At 43.2% G+C, this 22498-nt stretch overlaps 1 protein-coding gene and 1 pseudogene across 13 annotated transcripts in view; one reads left to right on the top strand and one right to left on the bottom strand.

Moving 5' to 3' along the window:
* LOC148037627 (uncharacterized) overlaps positions 1-22498 on the bottom strand; it is a 214651-nt gene that overhangs the window by 145063 nt on the left and 47090 nt on the right. For 9 of the 13 annotated variants that reach the window (XR_015690794.1, XR_015690795.1, XM_087677344.1 and 6 more), the window contains exons 2-3: positions 12916-13091; positions 8483-8591 (exon numbers count right to left, since the gene is read on the bottom strand). Coding sequence is in view for 11 of the 13 variants with exons in the window: in XM_087677344.1 (XP_087533470.1) it covers positions 8483-8591; positions 12916-13091 (285 nt within the window). In the remaining 2 variants the exon portion in view is untranslated. The remainder of the gene's footprint in view (positions 1-8482; positions 8592-12915; positions 13092-22498) is intronic. The other 4 variants (XM_087677334.1, XM_087677339.1, XM_087677333.1 and 1 more) reach the window with 2 other exon arrangements.
* On the top strand, positions 13156-21797 carry LOC148037629 (uncharacterized; annotated as a pseudogene).

The following is a 22498-nucleotide window of genomic DNA, read 5'->3' as shown; positions in this document are numbered from 1 at the left end:
CCAACTGGCTGAAAATAGAGTTAAACTCACTCAAGTGAGTAGACATTACTGTACCCTCTTTCATATGCAAATCCATAAGCTTTTTCAGCCAATACACTTTGCTTGCAGTACTCTTCAGTGCATACAGTTCTTCCACTCTAGTCCATATAGCATATGCAGAATCCAAATCTTCAATGTTAAACAACAAGGCATCAAAAATCGATAGCTTGATGGTTAAGCGTGCAAGCTCATTTAACTCATCCCAATCGTCTTATTCCATATATGCGGACTTTGCCCCTTGTGTTTTGATCGGCTTTGCTTGCTTCTTTTGCAACAAGATATTGTAGCACTGCTTTTGCCAAACTGCAAAGTTATGTGCTCCTTCAAGCTTCTTTATGTGCATTAGATTACTACTGTCATTTCTGCCAGTCATGATTCTCAGCCCAAATGTGATCAAAAAATAGCAAATGCAAACCCAAAACTGTCACCCAAGTGACCAAGGTACAAACAAGTACCAACCAGCAATAAATGACCACGTAGAAGCACAGATTTCAAATCTATAATTAAATTTTCAAAAGCACCAAATCATGTGCTACAGCATTCCACAACTAATTACAGCTACTCCAAGGGCATATGCATCACATCACATGAGAAATCCCAAATTTTAGCTACAATTTCTGTTGTATATATACCCACGGGCATAAAATTTGACAGAAACGGTCAAAAACCCAAATTTTTGTGCTCAAAGCATCAAAAACATCTGCATTTTCTCTGTCATGCATAAAACAGCCTAATTTTGCCAAAATAGAGCAATTTCAATAAAACCCTCAAATTTTCCAAGTGTTGGGTGTCCAAATTACATGGAATTGAACCTGCATGTACATAAAATGACCAAATGCTTACAGATTTTGCCCAAATTGCAAAAGCCCCAAATTGCATGGGGTCCAATGTGCATCAATGTCGAGAAATTGGGTAAATTTCAGCCCAATTTGTGCATGTACATGAAAAGCCCCAAATGTCGAGGACAAAATGTCACAAAATTCTTGCAATTTTGAGACAAATGACCTTGCTCTACATCACAATCCCCAATTCCGGGAAAAGCCCCAAATTTTTGGGCCAAAATATGCACGAATCTGAATTTTATGCTTATGTATGCGAATCCCCGTCAGACCAAGGGAAAATTCAAGAAGAATTTTAAAGGGAAAAAAAACGAATTAGTGACCCCGTTGACCTGCCTACAACGTGATCGGAGCCTTGCCAGCTGCCCATCAGACTTGCGTTACTTGGAAAAACCCTCGTCAACTATCGCAATAACTAGATTTTGTGACCCCGTTGACCTACCTGCAATGTGACTGGAGCTTGCAATTGTGTTGCAAAAAAGGCGCCGCCTGATGCCACGCCTATAGCTCCACCAATCCACACAGGTCCAGCGCGTAAGGGGCAAAGGGGGGGGGGGGGAGCTACCAGTCGCCTACTGTCGAAAGCTACCTCCAATCAGTCCCTGATCTGTCACGCACTTGAAAGCTATCGCGTGATTCACGCCTGCTTGCCAGGTCAGGAAACGACCTATGTTCTGTTTGGAGATGATGTTTTTAACCTACACCTACACCTTGGAACTATCGGCTGACAAAAAAACATGACCTATTGACCTCCACAAACTTCGGGAAGTACGAACCTCTCAACCGCAGCTCTAATACCAATTTGTAGTGACAGGTTAGACACGAAGATCGAGACAGCAAATGTTCATTGTGCGCAGAGAGACAGAGAGAGAGAGAGAGAGAGCAGAGCAGAGAGTGTGCACAATTTTAGGTACAATGACGAGTGTACCACTTTAGGTTTTTAGATAGATATAGATGTGTAAGTACAAGTGCTAAGGGTGTGTTCACACCCGAGAACATTTAAAGGCATGAGGACCTTTATTCCCAACAAATTGATGCTTATTTGGCTTTAGGTTTTTAGATAGATATATATGTGTAAGTACAAGTGCTAAGGGTGTGTTCACACCCGAGAACATTTAAAGGTATGAGGACCTTTATTCCCAACAAATTGATGCTTATTTGGCTTTACAAATAGTCCAACTTCTCCCACTCTTTACATTAAGAATAAAGAGGGAGACTTGTCGGTAATCATTATATACCTAGATGGCATGGTGCTCACCAAACCAAAAGAGCATAAATTTGTAAATTTCCAGGATGAATTGAAACATGCTTTTGCTATGTTACATATGGGCTGCTTATACTACTATTTGGGGATTCAATTTCACCCAAATCAACATGGCATCATCATGTCGCAATTGCAATATGTGGATAAGATTTTGCATAGGTTTAATATTCAAGATTGCAAATCTATGCTCAATCCTAGGGAGCCAATGATGGTGAAGAGATGTATGATGTTGAGATTTACAGCCAGTTGGCTGTCCTATCTACCTTTGCAACACATGTTGGACATATAGTTTGTAGTATCTTAGGTTAGTAGGGTTATGCACAACCCACGGACAGTACATTGGCAAGTTGTCAAGCCAATGTCTAGATATTTGCAAGGTACTCAATCATACACTTTATTATTTCTCGGGGGAAGACTTGCACCTACAAGCTTACAACAATTCAAATTGAGCTAGTGATTTAGGCACTAGGCAGTCTACTAGTGGACATTGTTTCTTTCTACGTGGCTCATGCATTCCGTGGCTAAGAAACAACCTACAGTGGCTACGTTGTTTTGTGAGGTTGCGTACATGGCAACCTTCACAACAACAGTGGAATGTGTATGACTATGTAGATTGTTGGCTGATCTACAAAATTCATTGGAGGGTCCTATATCCATTCTTTCTAATACTTAAGCATGCTATTGCAATGGCACGGAATCCTATGTTTCTCGCTCACACAAAACACATTGAGGTATATTACCATTATGTCAGAGAGAGAGGTCATGTAGGAGAGATCAACTTGATGTATGTTCCTACACAAGAAAATGTTGGTGGCATTTTCACCAAAGTACTACGTCTTCAGAAGTTTGAGGATTTTCAAAAGTCCTTGAACTTGCTACCCTTTGGTGTTTGATCTTGTTGTACTTCCATCACATTGGCACTACAAGGGGTGTTAGAATTTGTCAATTCTATGGGCAGTGCCCAATGTTCAAGTTATTGAGTTTGCAGTGTCAACACAACTAAGTTAATAAATTGTGTCACCACATTTAGAGTTAGTATAGAGTTAGTTGACTCCAATTGAGTTAGGGGTTAGGTCTACCTTAAACCTAAGTTGTACTTTCATTCTATCACTTTTCAGTTCAGCAAGTACACCCTAGTATTTTCAACACATTGTCTATTGCTCACTTCTCTCTCCTCTATACTTGGCTACATTTCTCACAATCATAGTTGCCTAGAGTTTCGAAAATGGCAAAACAAAAACACCTTTGGAGTCATGAAATGGAGTTTCGGTCCGAGAAAAACAGCAAAACGGAAAAATGGATTTACATCTATTTCTAGAAATATTTCAATATTAGACATATATAAATGCATAACACCATTTAAACGTTGAACATCTGCACCAAACCACTTAAATTCTTCAATAATAGAGTATACATGTAACTTTAGAAGAGATTTGACAAGTATACATGATTTCATCAACGATTTAAGACAATAAGACTACAGAATCATAATCCATGAGTTTAAAAGACTTTCAAGATCAAGATTTGGAAGTTAAAACCTGATATAAAAGACTCTAGTATACCATTGCCCATGAATGATGATGGCATATCTCAAGATTGAAGACTCAACAGTGAACAGCCATAGATTCATATTATGTCACATAGACTCAACAAATAGAGTACTTGGTAAACAATGTGTGAAATAAATATAACTATGTTATCATAGGACATGCATTTGTCGTGGAGCATCATCCTCATTTTCCACATTGACCACAAGGCGTTGCCACCTCCAATGCTCTAAACTAGCAACCACATCATCATGCACATTAGGGCAATTATCAATATTCTTACCACTAACATGAGCAAGATGATCCTTCACTCATGTAACACTCCCCATGTATATGACATGGCAATAGTTGCATTCCCACTACTTCAAGCCACCACTAGCTCCATAGTTGCTAATGATGTACATGTGGCTCCAAAATGTATCCTTCACCATGGTTGTTCCTTGCTGGAAATAGAGGAAACCAGCGGCAAAGTTAGGGAAAACTAGCTGGAACCAATGTGGACAGCGAAGAAGACAAAGAGAGAAGAGGGATTGCTAGCTAGAAACACTAAAAACAGCTCCAAATCTGAGGGAAAAGTGCTGCAAATAGTGTGGACAGGAAAGGAAAAGGATTGGGCAGCTGAGGGACAAGGAATGTAGGGTTTCAAGGCTGTAGACAGCAGTAGATGTGAAAGGGGGGAGCAAACAGCAGGTAGGGAGAGTGATCAGCTGAGAAAGAGGGTGGAGAACAAACGAAACAGGGTGAAATCTGCCCATAACAAGGAAAAATAAACAGTCCGTCACAAAACTGGGTGAGTGGACTCAGGCATTTCCATTGCAAAGACTCTCTAAAGATTGTCCATTCTCTTTGCAAAAGATGAGAATGGAGGCTACAAGGTGACTCTAGGTGCATGAGGAGAATAAGAAAATCTTTTCTAAGTATTTGGATATGTGTGCCTTCTTCCATGTAGAGTCAACATGATTTGGCATTACAAACCGCTGGAGTGGCTTTTCACTCAGCCCTCATATGAAGCCTTCTTTTAGGCTTGTGGAAGTCCTTTAAAGAGCCATTTATATCTATATCCTACCTCAAGATGTTTATTTCCAAGGAATGTATTACCTACCCAATGCCATGGAGTCACACTAGAGAGGACCATCGCACTTTTGCAAGCACAATGACCTCGACCACCTCGTCCACAACTGAGGGGCCTATGCCATGGTCAAATCATACCATCACTGCAAGGGACAGGAGACTCACCCCTGGACACATCAGCAAAGCAGCCCTAGATCACCTTATAGTTGGGATCATGTGCTGTCCTTGAGATTCAAAGAGGTAGCTGCAATATCTACATATCTTGTACATACAATTCATAACTTAGAGATCTTAAAATATTAACCTTATACTAGGGTGCCTTTTTTTCACTTTCACGATGAGATGACATCAAACAAAGATGTACATTGGTTTTGTCTCATAGGCCACACTGGCCTTTTGTGGACATTATTATAGATTCTTTTTATTGGGACACATTAGTATAAAGACTATATACTTTCATTTCTTTAAGAATGCCTTGTTGTGACATCTAAACCACCACAGTTTATTACCACCTTAAGAATGGAAAGCAATCGATGATTGATCTTCCTTGGACTCATGAGCAGCTCCATACATACAAGCCTGTCTATTTTTCATTGCTATAACTGCCTACCCTGTATTTAGAGCAGATTCTCCATCAGATTGCTGCTCGGCCATACTCCATCATCCTACAAACCATGTTCAAGCCTCATGCCAGTATTTACCCTTTCCATAAAGAGTGCTTCTGTTTCTCACCAAATGGCCCTTGCTGTCATATCTCTCAGTTCCCATTTACCTGCCCACATCAATATGTTACTACTTATACTTGAGGCTTAAATTTTACTCACCTGACACAACTCTAGTTAAGGACAAATGCAGCATTCATGTGAAGCTTCGGCTCCCCCTAGGTTGGGATTTTCTTTCAAAGATGAAAAAGCCATGCCAACCTCACAGAGTTGCAGCATTCACTTGTGGTTTCCTTCTCAAAGGTGGGAATTCAATGCCAATGTCACACAACCTGTCATTGTCTAGTGGTTGGCCTGATTATTGTACCTAACATATAGGAAACCCAGATTAGATTATAATAGGATATGGTTCTCCTGTTGCTCCAAAGTCTCATGGAGCTGGGCCAACAACTAACACATCGGTCAACCCCTCTTCTTTTCACAGCACTTTGCATCTCTTACTCTGATGCTTCTACTTCATGGAAATCCCTGTTAGTGAGTGAGAAATGGCAATGTGTTCTGTCTCAAGCTTTCTGCACAAATTGTAAAATTTCAGGATAACCACAACCTGTTTCACCCCAAAACATGGTGTTTCACCCATGAAATGTTTCAATCTTGGATAGATGCACACTGAAACAGTGGATGTGAAATAGCTCGAACGATAAGAAGACATTTTGAAACCACAAAATTAGGTCAATGAAACACTCAACAGGTTTCGCATTTACCATATCCAGATGAATAGCTTTTTGAGTTGTCACATGGAACCAGTAAGCTGTCTCTGATGTTGCTAGAATGGAACTAGATCATATCATACACAAAGCCTCTCAAGATCTAGCCAGAATGGGAGACAGAAGCTGCAAACATGCTGAGACTAGGCTCTGTAGATGTATGTGACCTTGTGAGACTTCTGATAACATCACAAAATTGGAAGTATGTGGCAGGAACTCTAGGTACCTCCAACTAAACCAGAACAAATGACCCACTCTCAATAATGGAGATGGTGTCATGCATGTGGGCCTATGGAGAATATTGGCAGGAGTTGACAGACTGCTAGCAAATGCCAGCTACATTATGTACCCCAAGCCAAGCTGAATCGTTGTATGTTGCTCTTTAAATCACTCATGCCTCCATGTTAGTGCCTCAATGTAGGCCTACAGAAATGCTGAAGCAGTGAATCTCCAGCACATAGCCTTCAATCAGCCAGCAAATAATTGCCCGGAGCTGCCCGCAGCTAGCCCTTCATGGGCAAGCAATAATAAGAAGCAAGGAAACCTCCTCCAACTGTCCCCAAGTGCCTCACTAAGGCATGTCTGCAACTTTGTAATGCTATGCCCATCATAGACCCAGAGATACGTGGAAGACATAAATCTCAGCACACACCTTTCTGGTGCATCTCCGCAACAGCTAGCCCTTCATGAGGAAGCAATCATAAGAAAGAAAGCCTCCTTTGTCACCTGTCCTGCAAGTGCCTCTAGAAGGCATGTCCTTAAATCTACAATGCTTTTCTCAGCCCAGAAGTTTCCCTTGTGGGCCTCCAATGCTCATCTTCCTGCCATCCTTCATCCAAAAAATGTCTGACAGGCAGGCTGTCTAAGAAAAATTCCCAAAAGACTACAAGATGGAGAGCACTGGCCATCATCACCACTCACCTAAATTGGAAGCTCATCCAGCGCTTTATCCTCCTAGATCTACAGGCAGAACTTTTGTGACACCCTTGAGATATGAGGGGGTTAATCCTGAAGCTGTCCCTCTCCAACCCCATTCTCATACTCTTCCATGGTGAATGTCGAGTGAATTTGAAAAAGTCATTCTCTGCTGCACTCCGTATCATTATATGAAGGCATCAATCCTCCAAGTCCTTCCCCTCAAAACCTTTTCTCATCCTCCTCCATGGTGAATGTAGAGGTGAATTTAGCAAGGGCTTGCCAATCCTCCCATTCTAATCCTCCGCCATCACAAATGTAAAGTAAATTTTGAAAAGGCTCCTGTATTGCACCCTCTATAGAGCAGCCTACCATCTCTTGCATGATAACGAAACAAGCTCGTGGGAAGAGAGAGAACATCCTCACAACGCTTCCCAGGAAATCCTGACCACCAAGGCATCCTAAGAGGTGCTTCTATGCAGACTAGTGGAATAGCAGCTTGTGCCTGTAGCTCACAAAACCCCATGTCACACTTTCCATACAAGAGAGCATAGCTCCACAAGCAGATATATCTCCCTCCAAAGTATGATTCTAGCAAAGCAGCTCACATCCTAACCTACCCACGATGCTCTCTCCAAGTTGGTGTCTAACAGTTTCTTTAATGTAGCCATTCTAGATAATGGGATGTCTGTCTGTCTCCTCCTAAGGACCTCATAGGGGCTTCTTTTGAATCTCTCTCAAGAAACTGCACTTTGTTTTGCATCAAAAGTCTTGCACCACAGAGGCCTGGTGGTCCACTGGGATCAGGGATCCTGTAAATAACTCTCCTAGGGAAGGTGATTGGGAGGACAACAAGAACAGCTGCAGGGTATATTGACTGGGGAAGGAGGTGCACAGGGGGTCTGCAGCCTGGGGGGGCAAGGTGCAGGTTGCTGGAGAGGAAAGGGAGAGGTGCCGTGCAGCAGGTGGCAGAGAATGAGGGAAGGACAAAGGTGGGAGAATGCATGTCACATTGTATGGCTGGGTAGAGGGCTGGGGAAGACAAGGGAGTGGTGCTCTCACCATTATCTCTCGTCTAACAGTGCACATCAATGGTTTTCTACTGATGCAGTAATATTCCCCAACCCAGTGACATTAATATACAAAATCTGATACACCATAACTAACTTGTATACCAAAACTATTATACTACATGTGTGCATCTAGCATATAAAGTTGTACGAGGTCAAAAAAATCTTAAAGCGCACAATACAGGACACATCTCTATCTTAGCAGATGTCATACTGCAATGTGAGATACTTGAAAGTTTTGTGAAAAGAATAGAAAAAACTCTAAACTGGGTTTCCACTAACTGAGAAATAATAGCCAAAAGCACAACTACCTTATCTTTTTGTGTTGTTTGATAGCATGATCCCATCTTTGCTGTCTTCTTATTCCCATGCCCTATAGGAGTTACACTTACATCTTTCTTTGAATTACTTTGTACTCTGCTTTTAAATGTAGGTATCAAATCTCTCTCTCTCTCTCTCTCTGTCTCTCTCTCTCTCTCTCTCTCAAGAGGTAATTGTGTTAATTACCAAAAAAGTACAAGATTACAAGGTGCAGGGTGGCTCTAGGCCATCATGCATAAACTAGATACTACAAATTCAGTAGATACAAAAGGACAAGAATGCAAGAGGCATGCCAAAGCTAAACAAGCCGCTTCATAAGGGATCAAGAAGTTTGGTTGGAACCCCAACCCATCCCTCACTTGTTCCATATGAGGTTGTCTGCTCTTGGGAGGCTAGGAATATCTCTGCTATAGTCAAGTTGATGCGAGGGGTCTCCTCCCTAAGTTTCACTCATAGTTACATCACTTTGACCTAGCATCTGAGCAATGGGCACACTTGGCCAACCACTATGCAGGTCAAGAAAGACCCAAGCCGTCATATCACTCTTAATAATGAGCTTAAAAACTTCAAAATCTCTGACTAGGATTACCTCAAGGTCAAGTTGGTTGAGTATCATCAACTTCTCGCTAAATTCTCTAAAATGAGGGCTCCTGTCACAATGTTTCTAAACAAGGTGCCGAAGAAATACTTTTATTTTGCATAGCATGTGATCTCATAGCCTACCATATCTGCATTCTATAAATTTGAGTGTCAACTACTAAGACTGCATTACGCTTTGTTTATTCGATCAATTTCATAGTACTTGCTCTTAAAGGGGGCCCTTGTTGCATCTTCTCAAGGACAACAAGGAAGGGTAAACAAAAACAAATCAAAATAAAATATCAAAACCAAAATCAAGCTAGTGAGTCACAAGGAACCTCCCAGTCTTGTCTCACACCCAGGTTGCAAAATGTACCTAAGAAAAATAGATATTGTCAACATTGTCAAAATATTGGTCATTTTGATAAGGAGTGTTGATCAAAGGCAAGAGGCACATAGTTGAAACCCAAGAATCAAACATCTACCCCTTAAACAAGCAACCCCTTGTAGGGGAAGTAAAGTGATGGCAACTGAAATCAAAGGCAGTGGCATGGTCAAACCCACACTTCCACCAGTCAGCCATCATAGTCAACATCGTACTCAGCTCTAGTGGGCTTGTCTGACTCATCTGCAAAGGCCCACCTCATCTCTTTAGTGACATCCAAGAATGCAAGCCTCATTCACATCTACAAGTTCTCTCCCAACAAGGTGACTATAGAGGCCTATTCTTCACAACCTAGCACAGATTCTCCTCCTGGGATTGTGGATAATGGAGCCACACATCATATGACCCCCCATTGAAGATATTTTTCTCACCCAAGACCCTACAACTAGGGATGTCCTAGTCAGGAATAACTCCTTGAGAATGATTCAATCTCTCGGTCGCATCAGTTTTACTATTGACTAGGGTTGAGATCTAGCTATACTAGATGATGTCTACTATGTTCCCCAGCTTGAGGTGAACTTGTTGTCCATAGAGCAACTTTGCTCATTGGGCGAGCACTCTTCTTTACAGTGGCCATAGTCGCAGTCCTTAGCTCTCAGACTGGCTTATTGATTGCTCCCGGTGAGACACAACCTAGTGGCCTCTCCATGATGACAACTTTTTTCTAAGGCGACAGCTGAGGGCTCAAAGTTCCACCACTTCCAAGTTGTAGCCACCACAAGGGAGCCTACAAACATTGAGTATCATTAGCATTACCGCTTAGGGCTTCTCGATTACAACTCTCTTTATGACTTGTGTCACACTGACAAATGGTTGAGAGCCTTCCATACTTGAAACTGTCTATAGATATCTACAAAGCCTATCACCTAGGGAAATAAAACCGCACTCCATTCCCTCAATAGTTCACACATAGAGCTAAGGCACTCCTTATATTGATCCATGTTTATCTTTATGAGCTAACTTCCATTGCCGGCTTGAATGGCGCAATGTACTTTTTATAGTGGATGATTTCTCTAAATACGTGTGGGTACACTTCTTAAAGCATAAATCTAATGCATTCATTTATTTTTTTTCATGGGTTCTACTAGTTCATAACCAAACCGATCGTCTTGTAGGTTATATAACTAATAGTGATGGTGAGTTTATCTCCCACAAGTTCAACGAGTTTCTACAAGAGCATGGCATCACTCCCCAATTCACCCCTTCTTAGAATGGAATCGTAGAGCGTAGGAACCAAAGGGTAATGACAATGGTGCTCTGTATTGTTCGCAACATAGCTCCCTAAGCATCTTTAGGTCGAGGCTGTTAACACTTGGGTGTACATCCTCAATCATTGCTAGATTGTGCCAATGTCTCAGATGACCCCATATTAAGAATTCTTTGGCTCTCAGCCTATAGGGTTCCAATTTAGAGTCTTTAAGTGTCGTGCATACACACACACTCTTGATGATAAGATAGGAAAGTTCACTCCTTAAGCTCATCCCCTTATTTTTGTAGGATATTTCTCAGGCCAAAGCCTTTCGTTTGTTTGATCCTTAAACAAACAAGATGATCATATGGAGAGATATTTTGATGAGAGGCATATTGTGTAGTCTTCCGTATTAGAATTTGAGTTGGTTCCTCCGTATACACTATCAAAGCTAGTGCCTTTTGAGCTGGGTCTATTGTCCACTTCTGACCTTCCCACAAATTCTTCAACCCTCGGGTCCCCCTCTGCAATACTGGTTACCTCACTGGTACCAACAAACCATGCAGCATTTGGAGATCCTCCCACCAAATTTTACTCCAAACGGCCTTAGAATATTTTCCCAGCTTGCCCCTCAAGCTTTATTTGCATCTCTATTTATAGCAAACTACATAGCACGTTCCGAGCTAGAAAGTTGATAGGAGGCACTTCAGCATCCCCAATGGCGAGAGACCATGGGAAAGGAGCTAGAGAGTATTAGCTGAAATGAGACTTGAATCTCAATGGATTGTCCAAGTCAAAAGAAGCTCATTTAGGACCAAGCTAAAACTTGATGGAACTTTAGACAAGTACAAGGCATGCCTATCATAGCTAGAACCATAGATATTGTTTAAGGATATCTCACAACAAAATCATTCCAATCATCAGCTTCTAGAGCATGCATAACACAAAGTGAAAAAACAACCTTCATATGTGACTGCACAAAGTCTCAAAATTTGGGGTTTCCAAAGACACAATTCCTTAGGAAGCATGGCGGATCCAACCACTCAATGTGTTAGATCAAATCTATGTCATGCTTGATGATGCTTTTTCGTTGGAGATTTTGGACATTATTGTTTTGTAGTATTATGTTTTATCCAATCATTTTCCTCAGCAATTTGAGATGCTCAGACAGCCCATTCGTGCCTTGGCAACATTCCTGAGTAAATTACCTTTGCGCTTTAATTCCTCCTCCTTGTGTCATGACGTTTTCAATGGCTACATGGTATGACTGCTTGAGCAATTTTTTTTTATCACTTCCTCTGTGTGGAATTTGCATCATTTGATAGGCTGATTGCAAACGTGCAAAAGGTTTCCAGACAATATGGAATTCATCATGCCTCACTTCGCGGACAATGACCACATGCTGTTGAAGAGATGTTTACTTTGGTTCCTTCCCTATTTCTTGAGTTTCCAGATCATGCTCTTTGGTCTCCTTGTCTTTGCGATTGACTGATCTTATTCAGCATTTTCAGCTGCACTCTTATTAGCAGACCAAACTTAAGGTGCTTACAGATGGTTACAGAATAGCTCCTGCCAATCCATAAATTGTATGGTGGGGTGCTTGCATCTATTGCACAAGAAAATATGGTACAATTGCAAGACGCCAATGATCATATAATTACAGATCCTCAATCTATTGTGCACATGTGCAGAAAAGATTTTATGGATCTTCTTCATTCGCAGCAAACTCTTTTCCAATGTGTGGCTATGGACTGAAGAGCATAAGAAATGCAAATGCCTAATGGTTTGGTCTGGAGCTTGTTTCCTCCTATTACCTTGCTTTGGATCCTTATAACCCAAAAGGGAATCGTACACTTATTGATTGCAACTAATCTGGTGTTGGTACTGGCCCTTAGGGTTACTTTGTCCTTAGTCTGATTCAGTTTTCTAATAACAGTTTATGAATATTAGGGTTTATAACAATTTCTTGGAAGTTTCAACTTCCAGTCTCAGATTATTAAACTTTCTGACCTTTCAACTCCTAAAAACGCTGTGATTTCTTTAAAAGAACAAGCAACTTGATGTTCTTCAATAGATATCTAACTCTATATACTGAATGTGCATAAGCCTATTTGTGGTGGACTGCACATGCAGCAAAGACAGCATCCTGTTATGAACTGCTAATTCTACTTTGGCACATACAAGTTTCAAGTTCTTGAAGTACTCACTTCTCTCCCTTAGGCAGTTTAATGTGTGTGAACCAATCCTCATAAAATTGTACATCATGTAATATTTGCTCTGCCTGTTGACTGGAGGTGTCTGCCTGCTGGAATGCAAGTTTACCCATTCCCGGATTTTGTGCATTTTTGTCTCTTAAATGGTCCACCAAAGGTTCATCGAGGCTCTGCATTAAAATAATTCCAATAAAAGTCAACTCTCCTTTCATGCAAGTAAAAATACAAGCACATATGACTATCACATTTATAAGAAGATTTGCAACTCAGCACAAACAGGAACTTAGTATTTCTGGAGTTTTTGGTTTCAAATCTCAGAAACTCTTCTTTTTCAGTATAACATGCAATGAGTACGAAGAAGGAACATTTATTGATGTAGAATGTCAAGTCACTTTCAAGTTTCACATCCCTTCAGTCACTGAGTTACCATCCTGCTTACTATGAAAGGCTTGGTGGTACTCAAATCATATGATTATGCAAAGGCTACAATTCCAAGAAATTTTAAAACCAACCATAAAACCTTCCCTTTTTCCAACAAAAGAGGTCTGGTATCAGCAATAAATAGCAATCAATGTAAAACATGTTGGTTCAGGCATACCTCTACTACTAGGCCCAAGCTAGCACCATAGAAAATTTTATCTTACTACTTATAAGCCAAATAGTGATGTAGGACTATTTGGCTGATCCCTGATTCCTATCAAATACCATGTCCTAGCATTTGTAAACATCTGAATATGTTGCATCTTAATCTCATATAAGAGAACTCCCCCTCAAGTAAAATTTCAAGAATAAAAAGCTCAACATTGCCCAAGATATGGCCATAAATGAGAAGTAACATTAGTTTTTGGTCATGGCACATTTTTTTTTTTCAAAAGAAAAGAAATATCTATTAACAGCACCTTCGAAGAAACCCCCATATGTAAAATTCAAAGTACCAAAAACCATGTAAAGGGCTACTAAGTACATTTCAAAAACTATGGTTGAGTGAACACCCAATCTAGTGGGCTATAATGCCAAATCCTATGAGGTGCTAAGTGAAAGAACATGCCACAATTGCATGTCTGCATAAAACTGTCACAGGGTCGTGAAAATTTGACATGCTTTAATCTTGCCAATAACATTTCATTAAGATATTAATCAAATGTGCAAGGTTGTTTAGCACATGTGATGCACATGGCAATTATTTCATGGTAACAAGCCAAGGACCCTAAGGATGTAATGGGTGTCAAACGCAAAATTTGTAATTAGTTATGCTTGACAAGTACTAGGTGGTACCCGGTGCTAAATTTGGGCCTAGAACAATTTATTGGCCACTAATGTCAGTGGTGACATTAGAGACTAGGCTTCTTCTTCTTCTTTTTTTTGCAAATAAGGTATGGCTAATTATATTACTCCAAAAAAAACCTGAATACAAAGAAGTGTTCATGCTCAATAGACCAAGCTGGAGCTGGTGAAAGTCACAGATACATCATATATACAAGCCTCTCAAGGCAGTCTGGGGGGGATAGGGGCAAGAAGCCATGGGGGGGGGGGGGGGGGGGGGGGGGGGGGGGTGGGTATCGCCATCTAGGGCTGCCTGCCTGCATCACAAAGAATAGGTCCTGGCCGCCCCAAGTGCACATGAAATGACCACGGAGCTCCTGACTCGCCCTGCACCTGATCCCATCGGCCTCGAAGGGAGTGGATGATGGAGGTCCAGAGCTCCGCTAGGGTCGCTTGTACTGAAGGTCTCTCTCCGTCAAAAGCCACCTGACACCGTGCCTTCCAGATATGCCAACCAGTGAGACTCCCTATGATTTCCCATACCTCAGAGCGGTCTGTTGTGGGCTCCAGTACCTGGCGAATGGGTAGAGCCTCTAAACCCACCACTGCGCACGACCCTACCTTGATCATGAATATCGTGTCCTACATCCCGGCCTCGTACAGAAGGTGACGGCCCTGGCTGACTGCCTGCCAACAAAAAGCACCCCAAGAGATACAACCAAGGTTGGGTGCTATGCGACGCAGGATGCAGCATACTTCTCTCCACACGAGCTATGCCAACCAGTGAGACTCCCTATGATTTCCCATACCTCAGAGCCGTCTGTTGTGGGCTCCAGTACCTGGCGAATGGGTAGAGCCTCTAAACCCACCACTGCGCACGACCCTACCTTGATCATGAATATCGTGTCCTACATCCCGGCCTCATACAGAAGGTGACGGCCCTGGTTGACTGCCTACCAACAAAAAGCACCCCAAGAGATACAACCAAGGTTGGGTGCTATGCGGCGCAGGATGCAGCATACTCCTCTCCACACGAGCTATGCCGCCTCACACGACCAAAGGCAGTGCTTTGGGGTTTCCATCAACTACTGTAGGCAACACTTACAAACTCCCTCCTGCATCTGGGCAAGCCAGCTTCCCACCACCAGCCCTCCATGTGCCACCAGCCATAAAAAATACGACACCCTCCTCGGCCTCCAACTGTCCCATAGGCAGCACAAGAAGGCCCCGTCAGAATAGCTCCGTGATACTGTGCTCTGCCCAGTGCCTGCTACATGACGGCGCCCAATCCATATCCTCCTACATCAGTACGCGTCTGCCAATCCTGGCGGTGTACTCCAAGAACCTCGTTGGCTTCTTGGCGACCACAATGGCCGGCCAAAGCCACTCTCTCGGATTCCACTCCAGCTCATCAAGTGGCCTTCCTTCCCATATCCAAAGGCGCCACTCCCTGAGCTCCTGCCAAAAGACCAAAGGGTCCAGCCACCATATCTTCCCCTGAAGGCCAACCACCCGGATCCTCTTCCATGAAAGGATAGTTATCCCCTCGTCTTGCTACCCTCTGTCAAGAGCCAGACGCCCCCCCTCTTGCACTATGAAAAAGGTCCCAAGTGGAGCGCCACCCACTCTTCCTGCCACCTGTAAGGGGATGCCTGCTGGTGAAAACCTGGCGGCCCATACCTCCCTGGGCTCTATCAGCTCTCGGATCGGGGGAGCAAGCCACTCCTGAGGTATCAATGGATCTATCTCCCTTCTCCTCAACTCCACTCCTCGCTGGCAACCTAATGCTTGCTTTAGTACCTCCTCGTCCACCATCCTATACATCTCCCTCCATGTCCTGATTGTACGAGCCAGGCTAGCCTCCCAACCAGCCCACTGGATGTGGGGGCGCTCGCTGATCTGTGCCCCTTCCCAGTCCCTGACCTGGGGGTTCCAAATCACCAACTGACGGTCTATCTCCTCTTGGCAGCCTCGGGGGCTCTGGATAAGGGCCTTACGGAGGCCCTGCCACACATGGAGCAAGCTACATAGGAAGGGTGATCTGGGGGGGGTGATCTGGGTTGTCGTAAAGATCCATCTCAGGGACGGCCTCCACTCACTGCCAAGCCTCGGTCTTTAGTCCTAAAGACCCTCCTGCAATAGAACCTTCCAGGTCTGCCCTCCCAGTGTGAGACTGCGGACAACTAGCTTGCCCAAGAGGGCCATACTCTAATACTCTGGGTCTATGATCCCAAGCCCTCCCTCTGACCGATGTCGTATAATGGTCGTCTACGCCACCTTGGCCCTGGAATCCCTAGAGCCATCTAACCCGGACCAAAGGAAGTTCCGCACTAGGTGGCGAAGCTGTATTACACAAGAGGAGGAGAAGCACCAACACGAGGCAATGTACTAGGCCATCGCTAATAGGACCTGGTTAACAATCAGGGCTCGACCGGCTAGTGAGAGGCGAGCCATGATTCAGTAGGTCAACTTTCTCCGAATAGAATCGAGGACTAGAAGAAACTGTTGGGTGGAAGTGATGTCGAGTCCCACCTAGAACCCTAGGTACCAGACGATCTGTCCTCTGCTCACCAATCTAAATCCCAAGTGGGCGCCCCATTCTGTGCTAGAGTCCAGGTATATGAGGAAACCAACCGACTTTCGCCAATTGATTTTTGCTCCCGCTGCAGTGCAGAACACCTCAAGAGCCAACCTCACTCTCCCCAACATCAATTCGTCGTCCTCTATGTAGAGCATTGTGTCATCTGCATACTCTGAGTCTAACAGCTCAGTCTCCTCTCTTAATGGAAGTCAGAGGCCATGTAAACCGCTCACACGTGACCTGAGGAAGTGAGACATCGCCTCTGCAAAGAGAGGGAACAGGTACGGGGCCAGGGGGCAGCCCTGTTGGACCGATCTCTCCAGCCGAAACTCCTCCCCTTGCCTCCCTCCTATGAGAACGCTGCTGGTGGCCGATCTGTAAAGTCCGGAAATCCAAGCCTGGGGGAAACCCAACCTTACCATGGTGCCCTCTAGGAAATCCCAATCCACCCTGTCATAGGCTTTCTCAAAATCCAAGAGTAGTACGGCCAGTCTCTGCCCACTGTACTGGGCCCACTCTGTCGCCTCAAAGAAGGTGAATACATTGTCCAGGATGCTCCTATCATGGACAAAGCCTGTCTGCGTGTCGTGGATAATGTCCAGAAGCAAGGGGCGTAGTCGCCTACCAATCATCTTTGCCAGTGCCTTATAGGCCACTGACAGTAAGGTGATTGGTCTCCACTGGGAAAGCTCCAACCGGTCTCTCCCTTTGGGGAGAAGACTAATAAGGCTTGTCGATAGACTCTCTGGCAACTGTTCTAAAGTGAAGATCTCCTGAAAGGCCAACAGTAGGGGGTCCTTCACCACTTCCCAAAAGCAGCAAAGAAAGCCTTAAAGAGGTCATCCTCTCCCAAGCATTTATGCTCGTCCTGTGTATGGAAAGCCTCCTCTAGTTCCTTCTCTGTGAAGGAGCTAGGAAGAAGCATCCCATCTCTGTGACGAGGGACACGATATTATCCCAGACCTGCTGTCTACATCGCTGTCCTCTAGCTGAGGCTGTCTCGTGCTGGAAGAGGCAACTATAGTAATTGGTAGCAATCTCCATCACCTCATCTGGGCTAGAACGGGTCCTCCTATACTGGTCTCGGAGGCTGTGTATCTGATCTCCAAAGGTGCGAGGCTGGTGCACCAGAAAAAACTCCCTGCACATCGTGTCCCCCTTCCGCACCCAGAAAGCTGCTGAGGTACAGAAAGACAACTCAGAGCGCCTATCCTCTAGGCCAGCAATGGCTGCTCGCGTACGCACCTCCTGTGCGTGGAGAGTGGGATCCCCTGGTGCCACGTGTAATAATCTTTGCGTGGCTGCAAGGTCCCGCTCGAGTGCTCTCTCCTCCTCCCAGCTCTACTCCCTGGCCTGTATGGCTACCTCTTGGCTGTCATTATATGATGACAGTGATTTGTTTGATATACATACATATGCTCCTGCAGTTGGATGTCTTATCTATCTCTGCAATACTAGGCCGGACATACAGTTTGCAGTTTCAGCTTTGAGCAGGTATATGCATCAGCCACGTATGTCATATTGGCAAGCTGTCAAGCGTGTTTTTCGCTACCTGTAGGGTACTCGTTCTCTTGGGTTTCTTTATGCCAAGGGGGGACCACTGCAATTACATGCTTACAGTGATTCTGATTGGGCTGGTGATTATGATACACGTCACTCCACTAGTGGCAATTGTTTCTTTCTTGTCTCTTCTTGCATTTCTTGGCTTAGCAAGAAACAATCCATTGTTTCCACATCGTCATGTGAAGCTGAATACAAGGCAGCTTTCACTACCACAGTTGAATGCGTATGGCTTAGACGCTTGCTAGCTGATTTGGATGTATCTGTTACGGAGCCTACTCCTTTGTTCACTGACAGTCAGAGTGCCATTGCAGTGGCACGGAACCCAGTGTTTCATGCTCGCACGAAACACATTGAGATCCATTATCACTTTGTCAGAGAGAGGCTACATGCAGGTGATATCAGCCTTGTTTATTGTCCTACCACCAGTAATGTGGCAGACATCTTCACCAAAGCTCTTCCTCGTGACAAATTTGAAGCATTTCGCGATGCTTTAAATTTGATATCCTTTAGTGGCGGATGATCCTTGTACTCTTGATCACTCTTCACTCCAGGGGGGTTTGTTGGGTATTTAACTCACGCACGCCTCACTTGCGCCTACGCTCATATGGGAGTGTCGGTGATCAGTAGGACACTGGGGCACTTTTTACTCTCGGTAGGAGAGGTTTTTTCCCCCAGACTTATGGTCTTATTGTCGTATGTACTTATGTGCTTATGTTACACACATTTGGGCACTTAGTGTGTGTCGGGTGTGAACACCCCCTACAACCCTAAGGTTTAAGGGTTGTACTTTGTACTTTCTGGTTACACTCATTCAGTCTACTCTCTTGGGTGTCGTGCTTCAACTCTGTCTCTCACTCTCACACTATCTACTGAATCCCAGCTGTACCTCGATCCTCCCATCTCACAAGGTGAATCCAAAAAGTGGAAATGTATTTATTGTGGCATGGTGAAAACAGGGAGTGTCACTAGGGTCAAAGACCATCTTGCTCATGTGCCAAGAAGAGACACAGCTCCATGTGCAAATGTGCCAAGATATGTGAAGCTTTCTCTTGATTTATGGAGGAGGCAACGGCTTGGTCTTCCGACAGTTGGTGCAAAACAAGACCAAGACTTAGCCACAGCTCAACAACAAGAGGGTAGCACAAGTGTGGTTGGACCGTCAAAGAGAAGTAGGGCTGCATCAAATCCTATTGCAAGTGCATCCGCTTCAGCCTCGGTCTCTGATTCACGTGCGACGAGAACTCCTTTGCCTCAACCTGATGTTTCAGGTGCTCCTAGAAGTTCATTACAGAGAGCTAGCATACATGCTCCTATGCAAAAGCAAGCCATAGCTGAGGCAACTCGAGAGTTGATGAGATTGTTCATTAGATGTGCTATTCCCTTCCATGTGGCTAAAACAAAGCAATGGAGGCGAACCATAAAAGCCATCAGCCGCATTGGATGTGAATGGGAGAGCCCATCGTCAGAGGCACTACGTACACGGGAGCTCAAGAAGGAAAAGGCATGCATTGAGGTTCAATTAGAGCCATTGAAACATGCATGGAAGAGGTATGGGTGCATCATTTTGTGTGATGGATGGTCTGACGTGTATAATGTCATGCTCTCATGCTATAAGGGCACTATGTTTGTGAAGGCCATTGATGCCTCTTTGCCAAGCCTTGTAGTGACAGGTGCATTTATATGGCAGCATTTGCGGGATGTCATCTTGAAAATCGGGCCTGAATATGTTGTGTAGGTTGTGACCGATAATGGAAGCAATTCTCTCTCCACGGACTGCATGTTAGAGGAGGAGTTTCCGAGCATTGTATGGACACCATGTGCTTCTCATTCCATTGATCTTTTGATTGAGGATATAGGAAAAATTCAATGGGTTGAAGCCATATTCGGCACGGCCACAAGTATGGTCAATTTTGTGAGGAGGAGGCCCAAGGTTCTTACCATATTTCGCTCATTTAGCCACCTTAAGCTCTTAAAACCCTCCACCACCAAATTTGCTTACATCTTCATTGTGCTTGAGAGATTGGTGCGCGTTCACAAGGAGTTGGTGCGCACTATATGGTCTGATGAGTTCATGCAGTGGAATGAGTATGATTATCCAAAGACCATGTCATTTTGGTGCAATGTCATGAATGATACTTGGTGGAAAGATGTGGAGGCTATGGTGAGAACTCTCAATCCTATCTACACGGTGCTATGCATTACCGATATGGAGGGTAGCACTATGGGTCTTCTTTATGAGTATATGGATAAGATAGGAGAGGCTCTAAAAAAAAATAACTTTTTGCCCTCGGACAAGTAAGTAACTCTTGAGTCTTTATTTTACAAATTTATATTATATATGTGAATTTTGAAATTTGAATAACTATTCTTGAGACTTGAATTGATATTTCTTCAATGTTGATATCTTAAGGACTGCTCAAATCGTAGCTGTGTGGAAGAGGAGATGGAATTGGTTTCATAGACCAATTCATGCAGTGGCCCATGTCTTGTATCCTCTTTGGCAAGATGATGAGCAGAGTGAGTATGAGGAGCTAGAGGAGGGATTCATGGAGTATATGACAAAGGTGACAGGCGATGTGTCAATGCTTCAAAGGATTGAGGATAATCTTTTGACATTCCACAATGAGAGCTTGCATTTTGGTAGAGAGACTCAACTTCAATATGTCTCATGGTGGAAAAAGTATGGAAAATGTGCGCCCACATTGGTAATTTGCAACCCCAAGATTTCTTTTAATAATTAGACATAATCACATATTTGTAATTTATTATCACTGGCATTCACTGCATAGCTTGATTCTTGAAAGTTGAATCTTAGATTCTTATGGCTCCATTTGTGTTTGTATTTGAATGATGATTTATAGAAACGCATCGCTATACGGGTTCTCTCATAAGATTGTAGCTCAGGCCCTTATGAGAGAAATTGGAGTACTTGGGCCCTTTTCCATACAAAGAAAAGTAATAAACTTACCACTGCTCAGTTAGAGAGGTTGGTCTTTTGCCATTGCAACCTCCAACTGCTCGAGAAAAATGATATTCATCCCGAGCCTACGTAGGTGATTATATTTATATTTTGCTAATAGCTTATGGCCTTTGAAGTTTGACTCTTGAATGCCAATTCTAGAATCTAAAGATGATAACTTTTTTAAATCTCTATGTCAAACAAATACAGGTAAAAATTGACAAGATCGACATAGAGAATGTGAGGTTTGTTCCAAACATCACTCCAAAGGAGCGGGACATATATACCATGCTCTACCAGGAGATGATAGCCCCGATCCGTACCACACGCAGCAAGACTGCTTCACAACGTCAGAGAACCATAGATGGAGCTAGCACTTCTGCTGCTCTAGCAGATTCAGGGGCTTCTGATAGTTCTGGCTCATCAGCTAATGTGGATAGTGATGAGCCAGAGAAGGATCAGGATGACAGCACCTCTATTGGCTTAGATGATGTTGCTACAGATGCTTGAGCCTTGAGCCTTAATTTTATCATTGATGTTGAGCATTATTGACAGTTGTCAATTGCTTATGTTTTTTCCCATGGCTGGCCAGTGGCTGTTGTTTAAACTTTGAAGCTATCAGTTATTTAAGATCTCATACTTTGATATTTGACTCTTGAGACATGTCACGACTCACATGATACATCATATGATCATTGCTATAGCTTAGTCTTGACTCTTGAGTCTTTAAATTGGCTTTTGTTGATGTTAGATGTATCTAGATTCTAGAATCTAGGTTTGCTTTCTTTTGAAATTTGAATGATGAATGATGAATCTTGATGTATCATGTATCTACTTAGTACTATGATCTATCACCGGTAACTACTCGTATTATCATGAGTGACGAGTAATGAAGTTCTGATCATGAATCTTGGATGACAGATGTTATGATGTTAGTATGTTACACTTTTGTTTCAAAATACTGTAAGTTATTTTGGGTGATTTAAGATTTCTTCAATCTTGTCATTTGCAACTTGCAAAATTGATAACTATGTGAAATTGCTGCGCAATGTGATTTGTGAAATTTAAATCATGGATCTTGGAAGTTGGATTCTTGTGCTAAAAGTTAAGATTATTCAATCACCACTGACTCTAGTCTCTAGTATACTTAGTATGTGTATATATATGTATATTTAATCATAATTTATTGGTTTCTCCAAAACGCCGTTTCC

The sequence above is a fragment of the Lygodium microphyllum genome, chromosome 4, assembly GCF_053477565.2.
Source record: "Lygodium microphyllum isolate KBCC chromosome 4, Lygodium_microphyllum_v1.1.10, whole genome shotgun sequence".
Lineage (NCBI taxonomy): Eukaryota > Viridiplantae > Streptophyta > Polypodiopsida > Schizaeales > Lygodiaceae > Lygodium > Lygodium microphyllum.
The sequence above is the reverse complement of the archived record's forward strand: the minus strand, read 5'-3'. Positions and strand labels throughout refer to the sequence as shown.